Source organism: Rhipicephalus microplus, chromosome 3, assembly GCF_043290135.1.
Source record: "Rhipicephalus microplus isolate Deutch F79 chromosome 3, USDA_Rmic, whole genome shotgun sequence".
In the NCBI taxonomy this organism is placed as follows: Eukaryota; Metazoa; Arthropoda; class Arachnida; order Ixodida; family Ixodidae; genus Rhipicephalus; species Rhipicephalus microplus.
Window position 1 is genome coordinate 169964064 of NC_134702.1, and position 17025 is coordinate 169981088.

The following is a 17025-nucleotide window of genomic DNA, read 5'->3' on the forward strand; positions in this document are numbered from 1 at the left end:
CGGTATCTTTTTTTATTGCCTGTTGTAATATTACGGCACCACGAGTTACCGGTGCGCATATCATGAAATACATTTCTTCGAACAGGGCTGCCATTTTCTTTGACTATAGAAATATGCGGCTTTCCTCAATAATGAAAAAACTGTATCAGGCAGCAATGACGAGATGATTTTGTTTATTTCAACTAATTCATTATTTTATTGTTTGAACAAGCTGATGACCACCAACAAACTCGTTAATGAGTGCTCCAGATGTAACGGGGGTATAGTTCAGTGGTAGAGCGCTCGCTTTGCATGTGAGAAGTCCGGGGTTCAATCCCCAGCACCTCCATAGCACTCTCAACTTTAGCGGTATCTTTTTTTATTGCCTGTTGTAATACTACAGCACCACGAGTTACCGGTGCGCATATCATGAAATACATTTCATCGAACAGCGCTGCCATTTTCTTTGATCATAGAGATAAGCGGCTTTTCTCAATACTGAAAAAACTGTATCAGGCAGCAATGACGAGATGATTTTGTTTATTTCAACTAATTGATAAGTTTATTGTTTGAACAAGCTGATGAGCACCAAGAAACTCGTTAATGAGTGCTCCAAATGTAACGGGGGTGTAGCTCAGTGATAGAGTCCTCGCTTTGCATGTGAGAAGTCTCGGGATCAATCCCCCGCACCTCCAAAGCGCTCTCGACTTTAGCGGCATCTTTTTTTATTGCCTGTTGTAATACTACGGCACAACGAGTTACGGGTGCGCATATCATGAAATGCATTTCATCGAACAGCGCTGCCATTTTCTTTGACTATAGAAATATGCGGCTTTTCTCAATGATGAAAAAACTGTATCAGGCAGCAATGACGAGATGATTTTGTTTATTTCTCCTAATTGAGTAGTTTATTGTTTGAACAAGCTGATGAGCACCAAGAAACTCGTTAATGAGTGCTCCAAATGTAGCGGGGGTGTAGCTCAGTAGTAGAGTGCTCGCTTTGCATGTGAGAAGTCTCGGGTTCCATTCCCGGCACCTCCAAAGCGCTCTCGACTTTAGCGGTATCTTTTTTTATTGCCTGTTGTAATACTACGGCACAACAAGTTACCGGTGCGCATATCATGAAATACATTTCTTCGAACAGGGCTGCCATTTTCTTTGACTATAGAAATATGCGGCTTTCCTCAATAATGAAAAAACTGTATCAGGCAGCAATGACGAGATGATTTTGTTTATTTCAACTAATTCATTATTTTATTGTTTGAACAAGCTGATGACCACCAAGAAACTCGTTAATGAGTGCTCCAATTGTAACGGGGGTGTAGCTCAGTGGTAGAGCGCTCGCTTTGCATGTGAGAAGTCCCGGGTTCAATCCCCGGCACCTCCAAAGCGCTCTCGACTTTAGCGCTATCTTTTTTATTGCCTGCTGTAATACTACGGCACCACGAGTTACCGGTGCGCATATCATGAAATACATTTCATCGAACAGCGCTGCCATTTTCTTTGACTATAGAGATAAGCGGCTTTCCTCAATGATGAAAAAACTGTATCAGGCAGAACTGACGAGATGATTTTGTTTATTTCAACTAATTGATTATTTTATTGTTTGAACAAGCTGATGAGCACCAAGAAACTCATTAATGAGTGCTCCAGATGTAACGGGGGTGTAGCTCAGTGGTAGGGTGCTCGCTTTGCATGTGAGAAGTCCGGGGTTCAATCCCCGGCACCTCCAAAGCGCTCTCGTCTTTAGCGGTATCTTTTTTTATTGCCTGTTGTAATACTACGGCACCACGAGTTACCGGTGCGCATATCATGAAATACATTTCATCAAACAGCGCTGCCATTTTCTTTGACTATAGAAATATGCGGCTTTCCTCAATGATGAAAAAACTGTATCAGGTAGCAATGACGAGATGATTTTGTTTATTTCAACTAATTGATTAGTTTATTGTTTGAACAAGCTGATGAGCACCAAGAAACTCGTTAATGAGTGCTCCAAAGGTAACGGGGGTGTAGCTCAATGGTAGAGTGCTCGCTTTGCATGTGAGAAGTCTCGGGTTCAATCCCTGGCACCTCCAAAGCGCTCTCGACTTTAGCGGTATCTTTTTTTATTGCCTGTTGTAATACTACGGCACAACAAGTTACCGGTGCGCATATCATGAAATACATTTCTTCGAACAGGGCTGCCATTTTCTTTGACTATAGAAATATGCGGCTTTCCTCAATAATGAAAAAACTGTATCAGGCAGCAATGACGAGATGATTTTGTTTATTTCAACTAATTCATTATTTTATTGTTTGAACAAGCTGATGACCACCAAGAAACTCGTTAATGAGTGCTCCAATTGTAACGGGGGTGTAGCTCAGTGGTAGAGCGCTCGCTTTGCATGTGAGAAGTCCCGGGTTCAATCCCCGGCACCTCCAAAGCGCTCTCGACTTTAGCGCTATCTTTTTTATTGCCTGTTGTAATACTACGGCACCACGAGTTACCGGTGCGCATATCATGAAATACATTTCATCGAACAGCGCTGCCATTTTCTTTGACTATAGAGATAAGCGGCTTTCCTCAATGATGAAAAAACTGTATCAGGCAGAACTGACGAGATGATTTTGTTTATTTCAACTAATTGATTATTTTATTGTTTGAACAAGCTGATGAGCACCAAGAAACTCATTAATGAGTGCTCCAGATGTAACGGGGGTGTAGCTCAGTGGTAGGGTGCTCGCTTTGCATGTGAGAAGTCCGGGGTTCAATCCCCGGCACCTCCAAAGCGCTCTCGTCTTTAGCGGTATCTTTTTTTATTGCCTGTTGTAATACTACGGCACCACGAGTTACCGGTGCGCATATCATGAAATACATTTCATCAAACAGCGCTGCCATTTTCTTTGACTATAGAAATATGCGGCTTTCCTCAATGATGAAAAAACTGTATCAGGTAGCAATGACGAGATGATTTTGTTTATTTCAACTAATTGATTAGTTTATTGTTTGAACAAGCTGATGAGCACCAAGAAACTCGTTAATGAGTGCTCCAAAGGTAACGGGGGTGGAGCTCAATGGTAGAGTGCTCGCTTTGCATGTGAGAAGTCTCGGGTTCAATCCCAGGCACCTCCAAAGCGCTCTCAACTTTAGCGGTATCTTTTTTTATTGCCTGTTGTAATACTACGGCACAACGAGTTACCGGTGCGCATATCATGAAATACATTTCATCGAACAGCGCTGCCATTTTCTTTGACTATAGAAATATGCGGCTTTCCTCAATGATGAAAAAACTGTATCAGGCAGCAATGACGAGATTATTTAGTTTATTTTAACTAATTGATTAGTTTATTGTTTGAACAAGCCGATGAGCACCAAGAAACTCGTTAATGAGTTCTCCAAATGTAACGGGCATGTAGCTCAGTGGTAGAGTGCTCGCTTTGCATGTGAGAAGTCTCGGGTTCAATCCTCGGCACCTCCAAAGCGCTCTCGACTTTAGCGGTATCTTTTTTTATTGCCTGTTCTAATACTACGGCACAACGAGTTACCGGTGCGCATATCATGAAATACATTTCATCGAACAGCGCTGCCATTTTCTTCGACTATAGAAATACGCGGCTTTCCTCAATGATGAAAAAACTGTATCAGGCAGCAATGATGAGATGATTTTGTTTACTTCAACTAATTGATTAGTTTATTCTTTGAACAAGCTGATGAGCACCAAGAAACTCGATAATGAGTGCTCCAAATGTAACGGGGTGTAGCTCAGTGGTGGAGTGCTCGCTTTTCATGTGAGAAGTTTTGGGTTCAATCCCCGGCACCTCCAAAGCGCTCTCGACTTTAGCGGAATCTTTTTTTATTGCCTGTTGTAATACTACGGCACCACGAGTTACCGGTGCGCATATCATGAAATACATTTCATCGAACAGCGCTGCAATTTTCTTTGACTATAGAGATAAGCGGCTTTTCTCAATGAGGAAAAAACTGTATCAGGCAGCAATGACGAGATGATTTTGTTTATTTCAACTAATTGATTAGTTTATTGTTTGAACAAGCTGATGAGCACCAAGAAACTTGTTAATGAGTGCTCCAAATGTAACGGGGGTGTAGCTCAGTGGTAGAGTGCTCGCTTTGCATGTGAGAAGTCTCGGGTTCAATCCCTGGCACCTCCAAAGCGCTCTCGACTTTAGAGGTATCTTTTTTATTGCCTGTTGTAATACTACGGCACAACGAGTTACCGGTGCGCATATCATGAAATACATTTCATTGAACAGCGCTGCCATTTTCTTTGACTATAGAAATATGCGGCTTTCGCATATCATGAAATACATTTCATCGAACAGCGCTGCAATTTTCTTTGACTATAGAAATAAGCGGCTTTTCTCAATGAGGAAAAAACTGTATCAGGCAGCAATGACGAGATGATTTTGTTTATTTCAACTAATTGATTAGTTTATTGTTTGAACAAGCTGATGAGCACCAAGAAACTTGTTAATGAGTGCTCCAAATGTAACGGGGGTGTAGCTCAGTGGTAGAGTGCTCGCTTTGCATGTAAGAAGTCTCGGGTTCGATCCCCGGCACCTCCAAAGCGCTCTCGACTTTAGCGGTATCTTTTTTTATTGCCTGTTGTAATACTACGGCACCACGAGTTACCGGTGCGCATATCATGAAATACATTTCATCGAACAGCGCTGCCATTTTCTTTGACTGTAGAGATAAGCGGCTTTTCTCAATGATGAAAAAACTGGATCAGGCAGCAATGACGAAATGATTTTGTTTATTTCAACTAATTGATTAGTTTATTGTTTGAACAAGCTGATGAGCACTAAGAAACTCGTTAATGAGTGCTCCAAATGTAACAGGGGTGTAGCTCAGTGGTCATTCTTTCGTCGGCTCTCACGCTTGTCGGACGCAAGAATCATGTGCTCCGTAGGAGCGGCGTTTGCGGCACATACTAGCCGCGGTAACAGGATGACCGAAGACCAAGACGCAGGATATGAGATTATTTTGCCATCACTGCCCAAGGGACGCGTCGCGCAAAACACCGTGTTTTTACACGGTGATGTGCGCGGCAGACCGTATCGAGTCGAAGATTTCCGAGACGCGCTCGGACCTACAGGACTGCTGCCGGAGGTGTTGGCACTGGGGGCCTACCAGATAAATCATGTCTGGGCGGTCACCATGAACAACGCGGACGCTACGAAACGCTTGCTGGATGTGAAGGAGTTGAAAGTCAAGGGCCGACGCTGCATCATCGTAGACCCCCAGGATCAGCAGGTGCGGCTGCGTCTTCATTGGCTGCTGTACGGCGTCAAAGATGAAGACGTGCGAACGGCGTTGGCGGCTTATGGGAAGGTCGTACAAGTCACAAGGGAGCATTGGCGTGTTCAGGGTGTCAGCGACAAGGGTTCAACCACACGGACTGTGCTTCTTAAGCTCAAGAGTGGCGTGAAGGTTGAAGATCTCCCCCATTAAATCAGGGTGGCTGGTGAACTGGCACTTGTGGTTGCACCTGGTCGGCCAATGCAGTGTCTGCGCTGCCAAGGTACCGGCCATGTTAGAAGAGAGTGTAAGGTACCCCGATGCTCGCGTTGTCGGCGGTTCGGCCACAGCGAAAATGCGTGCATGCGCACGTACGCATCGGCTATCGGATCAGCCGAAGGTGACGACACGGCAGAGTTGGTGATGGACGTGACCGAAGCTGAAGACGCGGCGAAAGGCGCAGGCGACGTGGTGAACCCTGAACCTTCAACAGGTACAGTTACACCGACGGGTGGTGATGAAACAACAGCCAAAGCAGACATAGCATCTGGGGAGGTGGTTACTCAAGAGCCAGCTGGCCAAGCCGAAGAAGGCTTCACAAGCACCTCATCGAAGGAGCCTGAGCCGGTGGAATTAACCGAACACTCAGTGTCGTGCGAGAGTATCAGTGGTGGGGCGCCAAGCAAAAGACCCCGCGAGCAGTCTGCAGGACGGCGTGAGGCGTCCAGCGAAAAGCAAGAAGAGGGGCCTCCTGCGAAGGCGACTTCGTTCAGACGCAGCAGCACAAGGCTGCGTCCCAACCCGATATCGGACAATCACTGGCCACCTTTGTCCTCCAGTGGCACGGGTCCACCTGGAGGCTCCGAAGATGTCTAGCTCTATGCTAGACGCCGAAGGTAAGCACCATGCCCTGGGCTAACTTCTTCACTGTGTAGACATGGCTGTTGCACCGAAACTTAGAGTGGCAACGTTAAATGTTCGAGGTCTCGCCGCCAAGCGGAAACAGAGCCAAGTCTACAGGCTACTTGTGGATCATGATCTGGATGTGCTAGCTGTACAAGAAACAAAAGTAGACGGTGAGGAGGAGGCCCGGGGCATGGTGCTGAGGTTCACGACGCGTTACTACGCAATTGCAACTCAAGCAATAGGCACTTCTGCAGGCTGTGTTTTGTTCATTAAGAAGGTACCGGGTCTGGTAGTGCAAGATACCTTTTCTTGCCCGTCTGGTAGATTGGTTTCCTGTGATTTAGTATTCAATGAATGTCAGTGGCGTATAGTGTGTATTTATGCACCAACCATTTGCGAGGAGCGAGCAATGTTTTTTTCCAGCCTAAAGCAGCACTTCACTTTGGAAAGGAAATATGTATTACTGGGTGATTTTAACTGCGTCCTCAATGGGCGAGATCGAGCAAACGGACGCGCCATTTACGATAAAAGTAGTAGGACGCTAGCGGATGTAGTTACTGAATTCGAGTTAGAAGACGTGGGCAGCTGTATGGAGGGAACGCGGGATGTGCGTTTCACACATTTTCAGGGGAATAGCCATGCGCGTCTTGATCGCATTTACGTGTCGCTTGAATTAATAGCCCACTGTAAGACATATGCTGTCTACCCAATACACTTCAGTGATCATTGTTTAGTTAAATGTGATATGGGAGAGAAAACAAAAGGTGGAACTTTCTCATGGGAGCTGTGGAAGATGAATTCCACTTTGATCAATGACGAGTATTTCTTAGATCAGGTAATGAACTGTATCAATGATATAAAAATGGATGATGAAGTTAAACTTGCAGAGCAATGGGAACAGTTCAAGCAGCGAATAAAAATAAAAGCTATTGATCGTTCTTGCGCATTGAGTTACGAAAAGAAAAAGAAAGAAAAAGAACTCCGAAAGACTTTGGAAAGACTAATAGACTTGGAGTGCAAACAACCGGGAGAGTATAAAATTGACATACGCAATATTAAGCAGAAACTTGCTCTGTTTGACGAGGAACGCTACCGCGGTGCTCTCGTCCGTGCTAGGGCTGAGGCATTAGCGGCTGGAGAGACGCCGACCAAAAGAGCGTTAGGCGTGGAGAAAACGAACGCTCGACGGAATCATATCGAAAAAATAGAGAAGGACGGTCACGAAGTAACCGATACGGACTGCATTTTATCCGTATTTTCAAGTCATTTTGAAACCCTTTTTGCGTGTAGACAGGTAAACCTAGAAAGATTTAAAGACGAATATTTAGGACGCATGCCGCAAGTGAATGAGGAAGTGAAAAAAGCTTTGGAATTATCTATATCTGCATCTAAAGTTGAACGGGCGATTGATAAGTTAAATCCCGGGAAATCTCCAGGACCAGATGGTCTTTGTGCCAAGTGGTACAAATGTTTTAAAAGTGAATTGTCTTCAATACTTGCGGGCGTATTTAATGAGGCATATCAGGAAAAGAAATTACCACCATCCTTTGGTGAATCGCGTACCATTCTTATTCCGAAAACAGACGAGGTTGAAAAGCTCAGGCACGTCACAGCGTACAGGCCAATCGCACTGACAAATGTAGACTACAAAATATTAATGAAAATTTTGGCAGCTAGACTTCAGTCAGTTATAAAAGATATCGTTGGTCCACACCAAACGTGTGGAATCAAAGGGCGGTCAATAGCTACAAATGTTCGTAAAATGCGATCCGTGCTCGAATGTGTTGACACCAGTCAAGCTCGTGTGGCTATACTTCAGCTGGATCTGGAGAAAGCGTTTGATTGCGTTTCCCACGCTCTTTTGTTTGCAGTATTGAAGCACATTAATGTTGGTAAGATAATTATTGACGGAGTAGCCATGGCATATCGGAACGGTAGTACGAGACTAATTATCAACAAGACATTGGGCCCCCCCATAAGAATCGAGCGCTCAGTGCGTCAAGGTTGCCCTGTTAGTCCACTTTTGTTTTGCATCTATATTGAAACTTTATGTCAGTCGATATTGCAGAATGACATCATTAATGGGTTTAGAGTACAATCTTCAGAGGTCAAACTACTCGCATACGCTGATGATGTTGCGATTTGTAGCACTACCTATGGCGGTATTGTAGAATCAATCAGAGTTTCTAAATCTTTCGCCGAAGTTACAGGAAGCCACATAAACTGGGGGAAATGCCTCGGCTTCTGGCATGGATATTGGCCTTCAACACCAGAATTTTTTGCAGCAATTAAATGGACAAGAACGCCAGTTAAATATCTCGGAGTACCGCTTGAGTCATACAAAAGTACTGATGAATATTGGACACAGCAAACGAAAGAAATTAAGGAGAAAGCGAATAGGTGGAATGCAACCTATCTGTCCATGTTTGCAAGGGCTACTGCATGCAACTGGTTTTTTGTGTCAAAGCTGTGGTATGTGATGCAAGTGCTGTACTGTTCCCGGGTCAATGTGCAAAAATTACATCGGGTGTTTGCAGTATTTGTGTGGGGTTCTAACTGGGAAAGGTGCAGTCGCACGAATTTGTTTAGACGGGTGAAGTCTGGAGGCCTTGGGCTAGGACATCTGTTTATCAAGCAGTTAGTAAATAGGTTTTTCTTTTTTCGTGAGACAAGAGACCCTTTCCTACTAACAGTGTGTCAAACAAGACTAAGTAGACTGTTGCCCGAGTTTGTTGTGAGCACTCATGTTACCCCAGGGGCTGTGCAAGGATACATGAAGGAAGTTGTGGCCAGCGTGCGGTTTTTGTGTGTTCGGTTTTCAACTGACTACCTGTGGTCTGTTGGAAAGAAAAAACTGTACAAAGATTTATGTGACACGATGCTCCCCATCCCATTGTACAGAGCGCTATATACAGCACGCAAGGGCCAGAATGTACTTGAACGAGTTAAAAAAATGCCAGCAGTTCCAAGTGCGAAAACGTTCTTTTTCAAATTACACACTGGAACACTTCCTGTAAGAACCTTCCTAGAGGAGCGTGGGTTTTATATGCCTTGGGGATCTCACTGTCTCATCTGTAAGAAACCGGAAACTATTGACCATGTTTTTCTGCACTGTTGGGAAGGAGTTTATTTTTGGGACGTATTACAAAGGACAATCAAAAAAGAGTTCCCGTTAGATCCTCATGGGATCAGGTATTTGGATATAGAGAATGATGATGGATTACCTTTTGATTTTATTATGATGACTGCCTTGCATAGTATATGGCGCTCGAGAATGGCTGGATTTCATTGTGACCCGGACAGAAGACCAGCAAGAGAGTATTTTAAAGAAATCATCTCAAGATTTCTCGAGGTAGTAAGAACAGATGAATGTGTACCTTTATGGGTAGAAAGGGTAGAAGCCCTACTGACCATGAAGGAATTCTAGAACGTGATGTGTTATAGTAATGCTTGACGGGCTTAGTTATTTTCCAGTTTTTTGTATTGCTCAATGTGAATTGTAATATATTAAGCGTAGCAACCCGCATGTGAAGTTTACCGGAAATAAAGAAAAAAAAAGGGTGTAGCTCAGTGGTAGAGTGCTCGCTTTGCATGTGAGAAGCCTCGGGTTCAATCCCCGGCACCTCCAAAGCGCTCTCGACTTTAGCGGTATCTTTTTTTAATGCCTGTTGTAATACCACGGCACAACGAGTTACCGGTGCGCATATCATGAAATACATTTCATCGAACAGCGCTGCGATTTCTTTTGACTATAGAAATATGCGGGTTTGCTCAATGATGAAAAAACAGTATCAGGCAGAAATGACGAGATGATTTTGTTTATTTCAACTAATTGATTATTTTAAATTTGGAACAAGCTGATGAGCACTAAGAAACTCGTTAATGAGTGCCCCAAGTGTAACGGGGGTGTAGCTCAGTGATTCTGTTTCTGGACGCCGGTTGGTGCAGACGCAAAATGGAAAGCTCATCCCGAGCAGCAACAGCGGCCGACGCCGGCCGCGGTACAGCGTCTCCTCATAGAGAAATAAAGGTTAAGAGTGGACACTCCCGTAGACCCCAGCGGCCCAATCGACCCTAGCACACCTAGTGGTTGGTGAGAGCAAGTGGCGTGCGCTTCCTGTTTCGGTTTCACTGGCGCAAATTTTGAATTACTTTGCATAACCGACGTTTGGCTATGACGAAAGTTCATAATTTCAGACCACTATTCATCGCCCAAATGGATAGTTTTTGTAGGTCAATTTGATTTATCGATTCCCTGTTTTGTTTTGTTCAGTGGTTCGTGCGAGTCGGTCGTGACGTAATTTTTATTTCGATTAAGTTATAATAAAAAGAGATGCAGGTAATGATAATTCACTACGGTTTTATTCATCGCGCTTGTGTTTTTCTTTTGGAACAAGTGATCAATGTATATATCAGTCAAAGAAACAGAGCATCCGCAATGTTTTATTCAAAGGCAAGGTAGAGTATGAGAATATAAAAAGCACAATATGACAAAGGTAGACAACAAATGCATCTCGCCTTACAAATAAATTGTAACAAATATTGTAACAAATACATAGAGAACACAGACAACGCACACATCGCTAGAGTTGGCAGAAGCCGAGAAGCTGATGAAGTATGACACACCGGGCCAGTGGGTAAGTAAGGATCTATGGCAAAAACACAGCGCACAATGCTGATGAAGAAGGAAGAAGTGACATATACACAGCAATGAAGTCGCGAATCACGCCTGGGGTTAACCGAAATAATGCATAGAAAAAAAAGAGCGCACAGAAACCACACGACACAATATAGCAGAAATGCAAAGGTGCAGTGTGCTGGCTGTGCTTAAGAACAGCTAGTCCAAAATGAAAAAAAAAGCAGACTTAATGTCTGCTTGTCCTCAGAAAGGTAGGGCTTTGCAGCTTGCTCACTACGTGAAAGACAAACTTTATGCTACAACACTGGCAGGTCTTGTGGCTTTTGTTATGCGTTGCCTTCATCAAAAACTTAAGAACCCAAGTGATTTGCGTCTGGGTGTTGCTGTGACGCTTGCGAGCTAAAATAGATTGTAGTCATCACTTTATCCAGAATTGTGGACCTTAATTGGTGCTACGAGAGCAGTATTACAGGGCTAATAAATAGCAGAAGGAAAACACTTTGGCTCATTATTTTTCACAAAGGCTCTACATCGTACGTTTTCACTCGCAAACTATATAAAAATAAAATGGCAGCGTCCGCAGCCCCATCAAACGCTACAAGTTTGGGTATTCTTTTGAAAATTTTGATGGGCGAGATGAGGAGGTTGATGAGAAGCTGAAATACGAAAAGCGTGATAACGTGAACCGTGCCCACTTCATACTCTGTTCCTTACCCGCTCGAAGACATTTCAACAAGCGGTTTTGTTATCGATATATTACTTGAGCTGGAGAGACAAAGCATACACAGTGACCAAGCGAGCCACAGTAAAGTGTACAGTTCGCCCGCATTTGCTACAAAAATACAGACAGGATACCCAACATTCTTTTTAGGGTTATGCAAATCACTTCGAGCGAAAACACAGTGTCCCTACTCCTCATAGCGGGTAACCTAAACAATGTACGCAACGAAGGAGTGGCTAGTTCAGTTGAGCTGAATATAAGCATATAAGACCATAATGGAGTCTGCTGTAACGAAGTAATAACATAACAAAGCTATTGCAGGATTCGGCTCAACTCGAATACTTTAGTGTAAACCCGCCGCTAATTGCTAACCTTTGAACTTGTCAAGCTGTATGCCTGAGATTGAAGACTGGAACCTAACCCTATCTAAGTTTCGGTTCACAAAACGCACATGCCAACATAAACGAACCCGGCAAAACAATTTCAGAAACTTCGCGCGACACCCAGCAGAGCACAAATGAAAATCGCCAACACTTGACAGATGGTGATACAAAACATCGCACACTTTCAGGTGATGTGCAGTGGCCTCAATTATGGCAAGAAAGTGAGATTCAAGTTGTTGTACGTATGCAAAAGCTACTTCTGATGGCACAGTGAGATTCCCAAAAAGTTTGCAGGGGAAGTGGTATGCTTTTAGCATTGTGAAATACTGGTGGGTACCCTTAAGCGTCTCACTGTCGTCTTTCAGTAACTGTGGGCAACTACAACCGTCACATGCATTCCGAAGGAAGTGTTTGATGAGAAAACCAGCTACCTAATATGCAGCGGAGTCATCGATGATATGGGAGTGAATGTTTGTCGCAAGTTCAGAGAGATCGTCTAGAGCGGGAAAGTCGTCAGGCTGTGGCTGTGCACACTCCTCATTATCCACAAGAGACGCACTGGTGAGGGAGAATGGCGAGAGCTGCTCTTGGAGGAGGTCACATTCATCATCCTCGACATTTCCGTATTCTGACAGCTTGAAGAGTTTTCTTGTGCAGATGTGCTTCAGGCCACAAATAAATTGTGCTACATTAGGGTTGGTGTTGCAACCCTGTTTTTGCCTAATGTGGCCAAATATGTTCTCCAGAGAATCCTGTTGAAGCCTGCGTGTTAACAGGTATTCAAAATTGTAATTTTTGGAGAGGTCGTCCCATAGTTGACAAATTGCCTGAATTGTAATTTGCCAACCTACGATGGTTTGTGGTTGACGTCTGCCAACAAACTGCCATGATGCAATCCAGGGAAGCTGGCCTCGGAGGAAGTCAATCAGCTCTGAATCATTTTTCATGATTGCATGCCGCAGCTTTTGCGAAGTTCTTTTTTTACTCGAGCTGTTCAAGGCATCGAAAATCCTGTCCGTACGATCACAAAATTGAGCTGTAGTGATGGCCGAGGCAGGCAGCACCTTCGCATGCACCATTGCCGTGATAGCAATCGAAACTGATGCACTGAGGACCTGAGTTGCTCTGCTGACCTTCATATTAGAAAAAGGTTTCTGACGAACGTGCCCTTCAGTCAACTTTGAAGCCAATCGCAACCGCATCTCATGTGAGGATTGGTAAATGCTTACAATGTGCGACCAGTTAACGATGTCATCCCCAGTGTATAACTTGTGTGCTTGGACGTTGCGCGTTGTTTTAATTAAATGCGGAACATCAAAATGTAATATACCCGCTCACCATTAACTTCAAAAAAAAAGGCTTTGCTACAGTCACTCTTAGTTGGTTAGCGAGACTTACATTTGAACTGCCCTGGTCACAAATGACTGCTTTCACTGCAATATTAATGCTCCTAAGCTCCTAAATGAGTGACACCAGCAAGTTATCCATAACAGATGATGGTGTTGATGTGTGCCCTATAGTAAAAGCAACCGGTTGAACCCACTTTCTCGAAACGCCAACAAGAAGAAAAACCAGTGCTCGATCAGCGATGGTTGAAGTGCGATGAGTGCCATCATCTGTAAAACCCTGGACAACGTCTATTGCAGCATCATAGTACAAATTCATTTTGAGTGCTATTTCGTCGAAAACTAAAGCGCACACTCGGTCCCGTTCATTCCAAGCTTGAGTATTTGTTGCAATGGAAGAAAGGATTCCTGGAATTATGCTTGGAGTCATCTTTACATTAGCTCCTCCTTAATGAACGCCGGGAGGGCAAAGAAAAATATGGAGCCAGAAATCGGTATGCTCGCGGACCTCGGAAGTTTAAGTGAAGAGCGAACTTCTTGAACCACACGGGAAACTGCTTGCCCTTGCGTTTGGGCCTCAAGCGAACATGTGCAGAAAGAAGTTTAAAAACCTCCTCGGTGACGTGCGGTCGGATAACTTCAAGGGCCTTTGAAGTCGATGACGGTGCTTGGTGAGGCTGTCTCCGCAGTCTTTTGATAGTTTTCCGCTGTGCTGCTACTTTGGCTTGCAGATGTTTAATGGTTTGCTTGTACTTCATTGATGGAGACATTGTCGCTGGCACACAGGAACGCACTGCAATAAACAAAAAAATGGATGTAAAAGCGAAGAACAACTAATCCCATACGAGCACTTCCCTCGCCGTTTCAGACCCAAGGTGCACAACTTTCTGTGGTGCAAAGTTTTCGATTCCACTACCTAAAAACAAACCATTCACAATGTTGACAATGCACAAAAAAAATGAAAATCACTGAGAGCCCACCCTTACATTTTGTAAGTGCACACGTAGTGTCCTTTTGAGGGTAGTTTCCTCAGAATGTCCTAAACATAAAATAGCACATTAAAAACAGCTGCAATAAAAGCATAGTCACCATTTTCTCTAGGGCACTCAGGCGTGGAGCTGTTGGCGGAGACGTCTTCTGGAGGGTCTTGTGAAGCTTGTTCAGTGCCTCGGACAGTGCTGTCGGAACAATCTTGCGAGCGGCCTGCGGAAGTCTCTATATCAATCCACTCTGGTGTTGAAGTGAACATACAACTTACCGGTCACACAAGTTCCTTTTGTGACAGCTGAACGACTGGTTAAGGTTTTCTCCGGCAAGACGAAGCCAGCAGAAATTTTTTTCACCAGCTACAAGGGAGCTGCCACCTGCAGAGGTTTGGTCAACAGTCAATTTGGGTAAAAAAAAAGAAATCGCGACACTGAACGCACCCTGTTCATCGGGGCACCTCAATGTGTGCGAGCCGCTTTTTGAAGCCTCTACCGCAGGTCCTGAAGAAATGAAATTACGACAATGTGTCAGTAAGAGGCTTAAAATAACACAAACTGAATCTCATCCGCACCTTGCAGCGCAGCTTTTGCAGCCATGTCACAGTCACTACTTGAAGCGATGCTCAGAGAACCTGCATATATGTGCAGTTGGTACAAGTTACAAAGCTTGTAGCATGGGGAAACTTAAACAGCTCTTTCAAACGCATAAATTGGTCGAACGTGGAAGAAAAGAGAAGGCACCAACTAGGAAACAAGTAATTTGTGATTTTTGGAATTATCAACACTGGCAGCTTTCACTGATGAAAGGTATACGTACATGTGCACTCAGGCTTGAAGATAACGTGAAATAGCCCTTTAAAGTCTTTCATAACAAGTTGCGCAGGTCCAGAGCATCAAAAAACGACAGAAATGTAAAGCTGCTGTTAGGAAGGTAATAGCCCACAATTCACAAAATTTAAGACTTTTCAAGTGTTACTTCTATAGTGAGGTTTCTCCATCGGCTACAAAGATCTTCACGGTTAACTGTCGCCACTGATTCAATACAAGTGGCTTCTATTGCACATATTTGAGTTTCAGTCAATCACTTACATGGTGCAGCTGGTTGCACACTGGGAACAGCCATTCTTGTAAGCCTTGTGTGCCCAGGGTCCATGAAACTTTGAGCAGTAAAATGGTCGCTACAAACCCTGTACGTTGCGTACAATGGGCTGGCCGGCTTACTCAGGAGATCATCGCGTCCAGCATACTGCATCCATGCTTTCATCCTGCATTGGCAATGAACTATCAGCTGAAAGGAGAAGTGCTTGAATAGTGATTTTTTATTGTTACCCTCACTAAGCAAGTACGAACAGTAAGCCTAAAGACATGCAAACCATACAAAAGCTTTAACACACCTGCCGTCCCGTGGTATGCGGAAGAAACTCGTCCCAGGCTTCTTGTGGGTTCTGCCATTGTTGAAGCACCACGATACACAGCAGTAGCTGCCGTAGCTTGGACCGCCGGACGGCATGGCATCAGCGCAATCTGAAGTTAGTAAGTGGATGCTTCGCTGTCAAATTACGAAAAAGATATGTGCACGTCATAAGTGTACCAGCAAACCCCTTTGAATGATTAGCTAATCGATGCACAATACAAAACCAGTGATACATCTCTGACCCATAAAACTCTGACTTACAAAGATATACGTCAAGACCACGTACAACGATATTCAGAAGTTTCCAGGCCGCTATCCCTTGTAATGCAATGGTATCGCGGCCTGGGAAATTTAGAACATCTTCGTACGTACGCAGTATCAGCAGTACATTGGGAAGAAAAATTGTAGTTGAAATTTATGCGGTAAAATTATATTGGAAACGTTAAAAAAATTTGTGAGCAGCTTGCACTAGTGGCACAAGGCTAGCGAAAAAACGAAGATGATGGCCACTTGGCTAGTCCAGATTTGCCTCCGGCACACCAAGAATTATTCGTGTTCCGAGCCTTCGGGAAACGCGTCGTGAAGCATGCGAGGCCCAGCGAATGATTCTCAATATTTTGCACCGAGTCACCGAGCCTATGACCTTGCTGCCCAGCTATGCTCAGCGCACAGACGCTCGCGTCCGTGGCAGACGCAGCACGCGTCGCCTCGGCTTGACGCCGTGCCGCCTTTGCTATATTGCATACGTTGCACAATGTTCCCGTCTAGCCGCCGCATAGAGCCCCAAACTTTCTTTTTAGCGAACCTCCCAGTACTTACAAGCTTCAGAAAAAGGTTACAACTGCGTGAATGAGACGCCACGTAAGAAACAAACTCGCACACACGAAGCGCAACGTGTGTGTGTGTGCATCTTTCTATGTTTGTTGCATGGTGTCTTGTTCGCGCAGGCGTAACCGTTTTCTGAAAAAATGACCCAACAAGACCAACAACATGTCATTCAACAAGCTCCGCTTGAAAACGTGCCTCACCTGTTATCTCACGCACAAAAACGCCGACGCAGCCGACGTTGACGAAAGCGACGAAAGCTTCTCGCTGTCAGTCATGCAAGGGCTTGTCGCTGGGTAGATGGTGTTTATGACAGTACGGCTGAAGAAAAATTATCGCGTAAGGTGTGGTGAATAAATCGTTTTTATGTATAAAGAACATACTAAATTTGGGCGTATAATTATTAATTTGTGAAAACAATTTTGTTGCATTTATTATAACTGTTTTTTTTTTGTGCTTGCGCCCTCCGACGTTTGGTGAGAGCACTATTTCGTTACGTAGTCGTGACGCACTTCCTGAGGCCAGGTTTCGCGGAGTGTCCGCTCTTGTCTTCTTCTTTCTCTATGGTCTCCTCTCGTTCCAAA

The 17025-nt window shown here is 44.3% G+C and overlaps 1 protein-coding gene and 7 non-coding genes across 9 annotated transcripts; 7 read left to right on the forward strand and 1 right to left on the reverse strand.

Annotated features, from left to right (window-relative positions):
- The first annotated feature begins 1294 nt into the window (after nt 1–1294).
- TRNAA-UGC (transfer RNA alanine (anticodon UGC)) lies at nt 1295–1366 on the forward strand. The gene has a single exon. It is a non-coding gene; the product is annotated as a tRNA-Ala (tRNA).
- A 273-nt stretch (nt 1367–1639) lies between these two features.
- On the forward strand, nt 1640–1711 carry TRNAA-UGC (transfer RNA alanine (anticodon UGC)). Its single transcript has one exon. It is a non-coding gene; the product is annotated as a tRNA-Ala (tRNA).
- A 274-nt stretch (nt 1712–1985) lies between these two features.
- On the forward strand, nt 1986–2057 carry TRNAA-UGC (transfer RNA alanine (anticodon UGC)). Its single transcript has one exon. It is a non-coding gene; the product is annotated as a tRNA-Ala (tRNA).
- A 274-nt stretch (nt 2058–2331) lies between these two features.
- TRNAA-UGC (transfer RNA alanine (anticodon UGC)) lies at nt 2332–2403 on the forward strand. Its single transcript has one exon. It is a non-coding gene; the product is annotated as a tRNA-Ala (tRNA).
- Nucleotides 2404–2676: 273 nt separating this feature from the next.
- On the forward strand, nt 2677–2748 carry TRNAA-UGC (transfer RNA alanine (anticodon UGC)). Its single transcript has one exon. It is a non-coding gene; the product is annotated as a tRNA-Ala (tRNA).
- A 1311-nt stretch (nt 2749–4059) lies between these two features.
- On the forward strand, nt 4060–4131 carry TRNAA-UGC (transfer RNA alanine (anticodon UGC)). The gene has a single exon. It is a non-coding gene; the product is annotated as a tRNA-Ala (tRNA).
- Nucleotides 4132–4473: 342 nt separating this feature from the next.
- TRNAA-UGC (transfer RNA alanine (anticodon UGC)) lies at nt 4474–4545 on the forward strand. Its single transcript has one exon. It is a non-coding gene; the product is annotated as a tRNA-Ala (tRNA).
- Nucleotides 4546–11777: 7232 nt separating this feature from the next.
- On the reverse strand, nt 11778–16722 carry LOC142804016 (uncharacterized). 2 transcript variants are annotated; one of them, XM_075890484.1, is made up of 8 exons: nt 16645–16722; nt 15597–15726; nt 15292–15467; nt 14775–14834; nt 14644–14703; nt 14475–14580; nt 14306–14419; nt 11778–14009 (listed from the first exon to the last, which is right to left on the reverse strand). In XM_075890484.1, exons 2-7 carry the CDS (start codon nt 15710–15712, stop codon nt 14377–14379), a joined length of 561 nt encoding a protein of 186 aa, XP_075746599.1. In that variant the 5' UTR covers nt 15713–15726; nt 16645–16722; the 3' UTR covers nt 11778–14009; nt 14306–14376. The 2 variants fall into 2 exon arrangements, with proteins under 2 accessions (XP_075746599.1, XP_075746600.1); XM_075890485.1 differs by having other exon boundaries at nt 15597–15751.
- Between the last annotated feature and the right edge of the window lie 303 nt (nt 16723–17025).

Coding starts and splice junctions, on each gene's coding strand:
- LOC142804016 (XM_075890484.1), bottom strand. CDS start 15,712: ATGCCGTCCGGCGGTCCAAGCTACGGCAGCTACTGCTGTGTATCGTGG. Junction 14,835..15,291: donor TGTGCAACCAGCTGCACCAT/GTAAGTGATTGA, acceptor ACATATATGCAG/GTTCTCTGAGCATCGCTTCA. Junction 14,581..14,643: donor GAGGTGCCCCGATGAACAGG/GTGCGTTCAGTG, acceptor AAACCTCTGCAG/GTGGCAGCTCCCTTGTAGCT.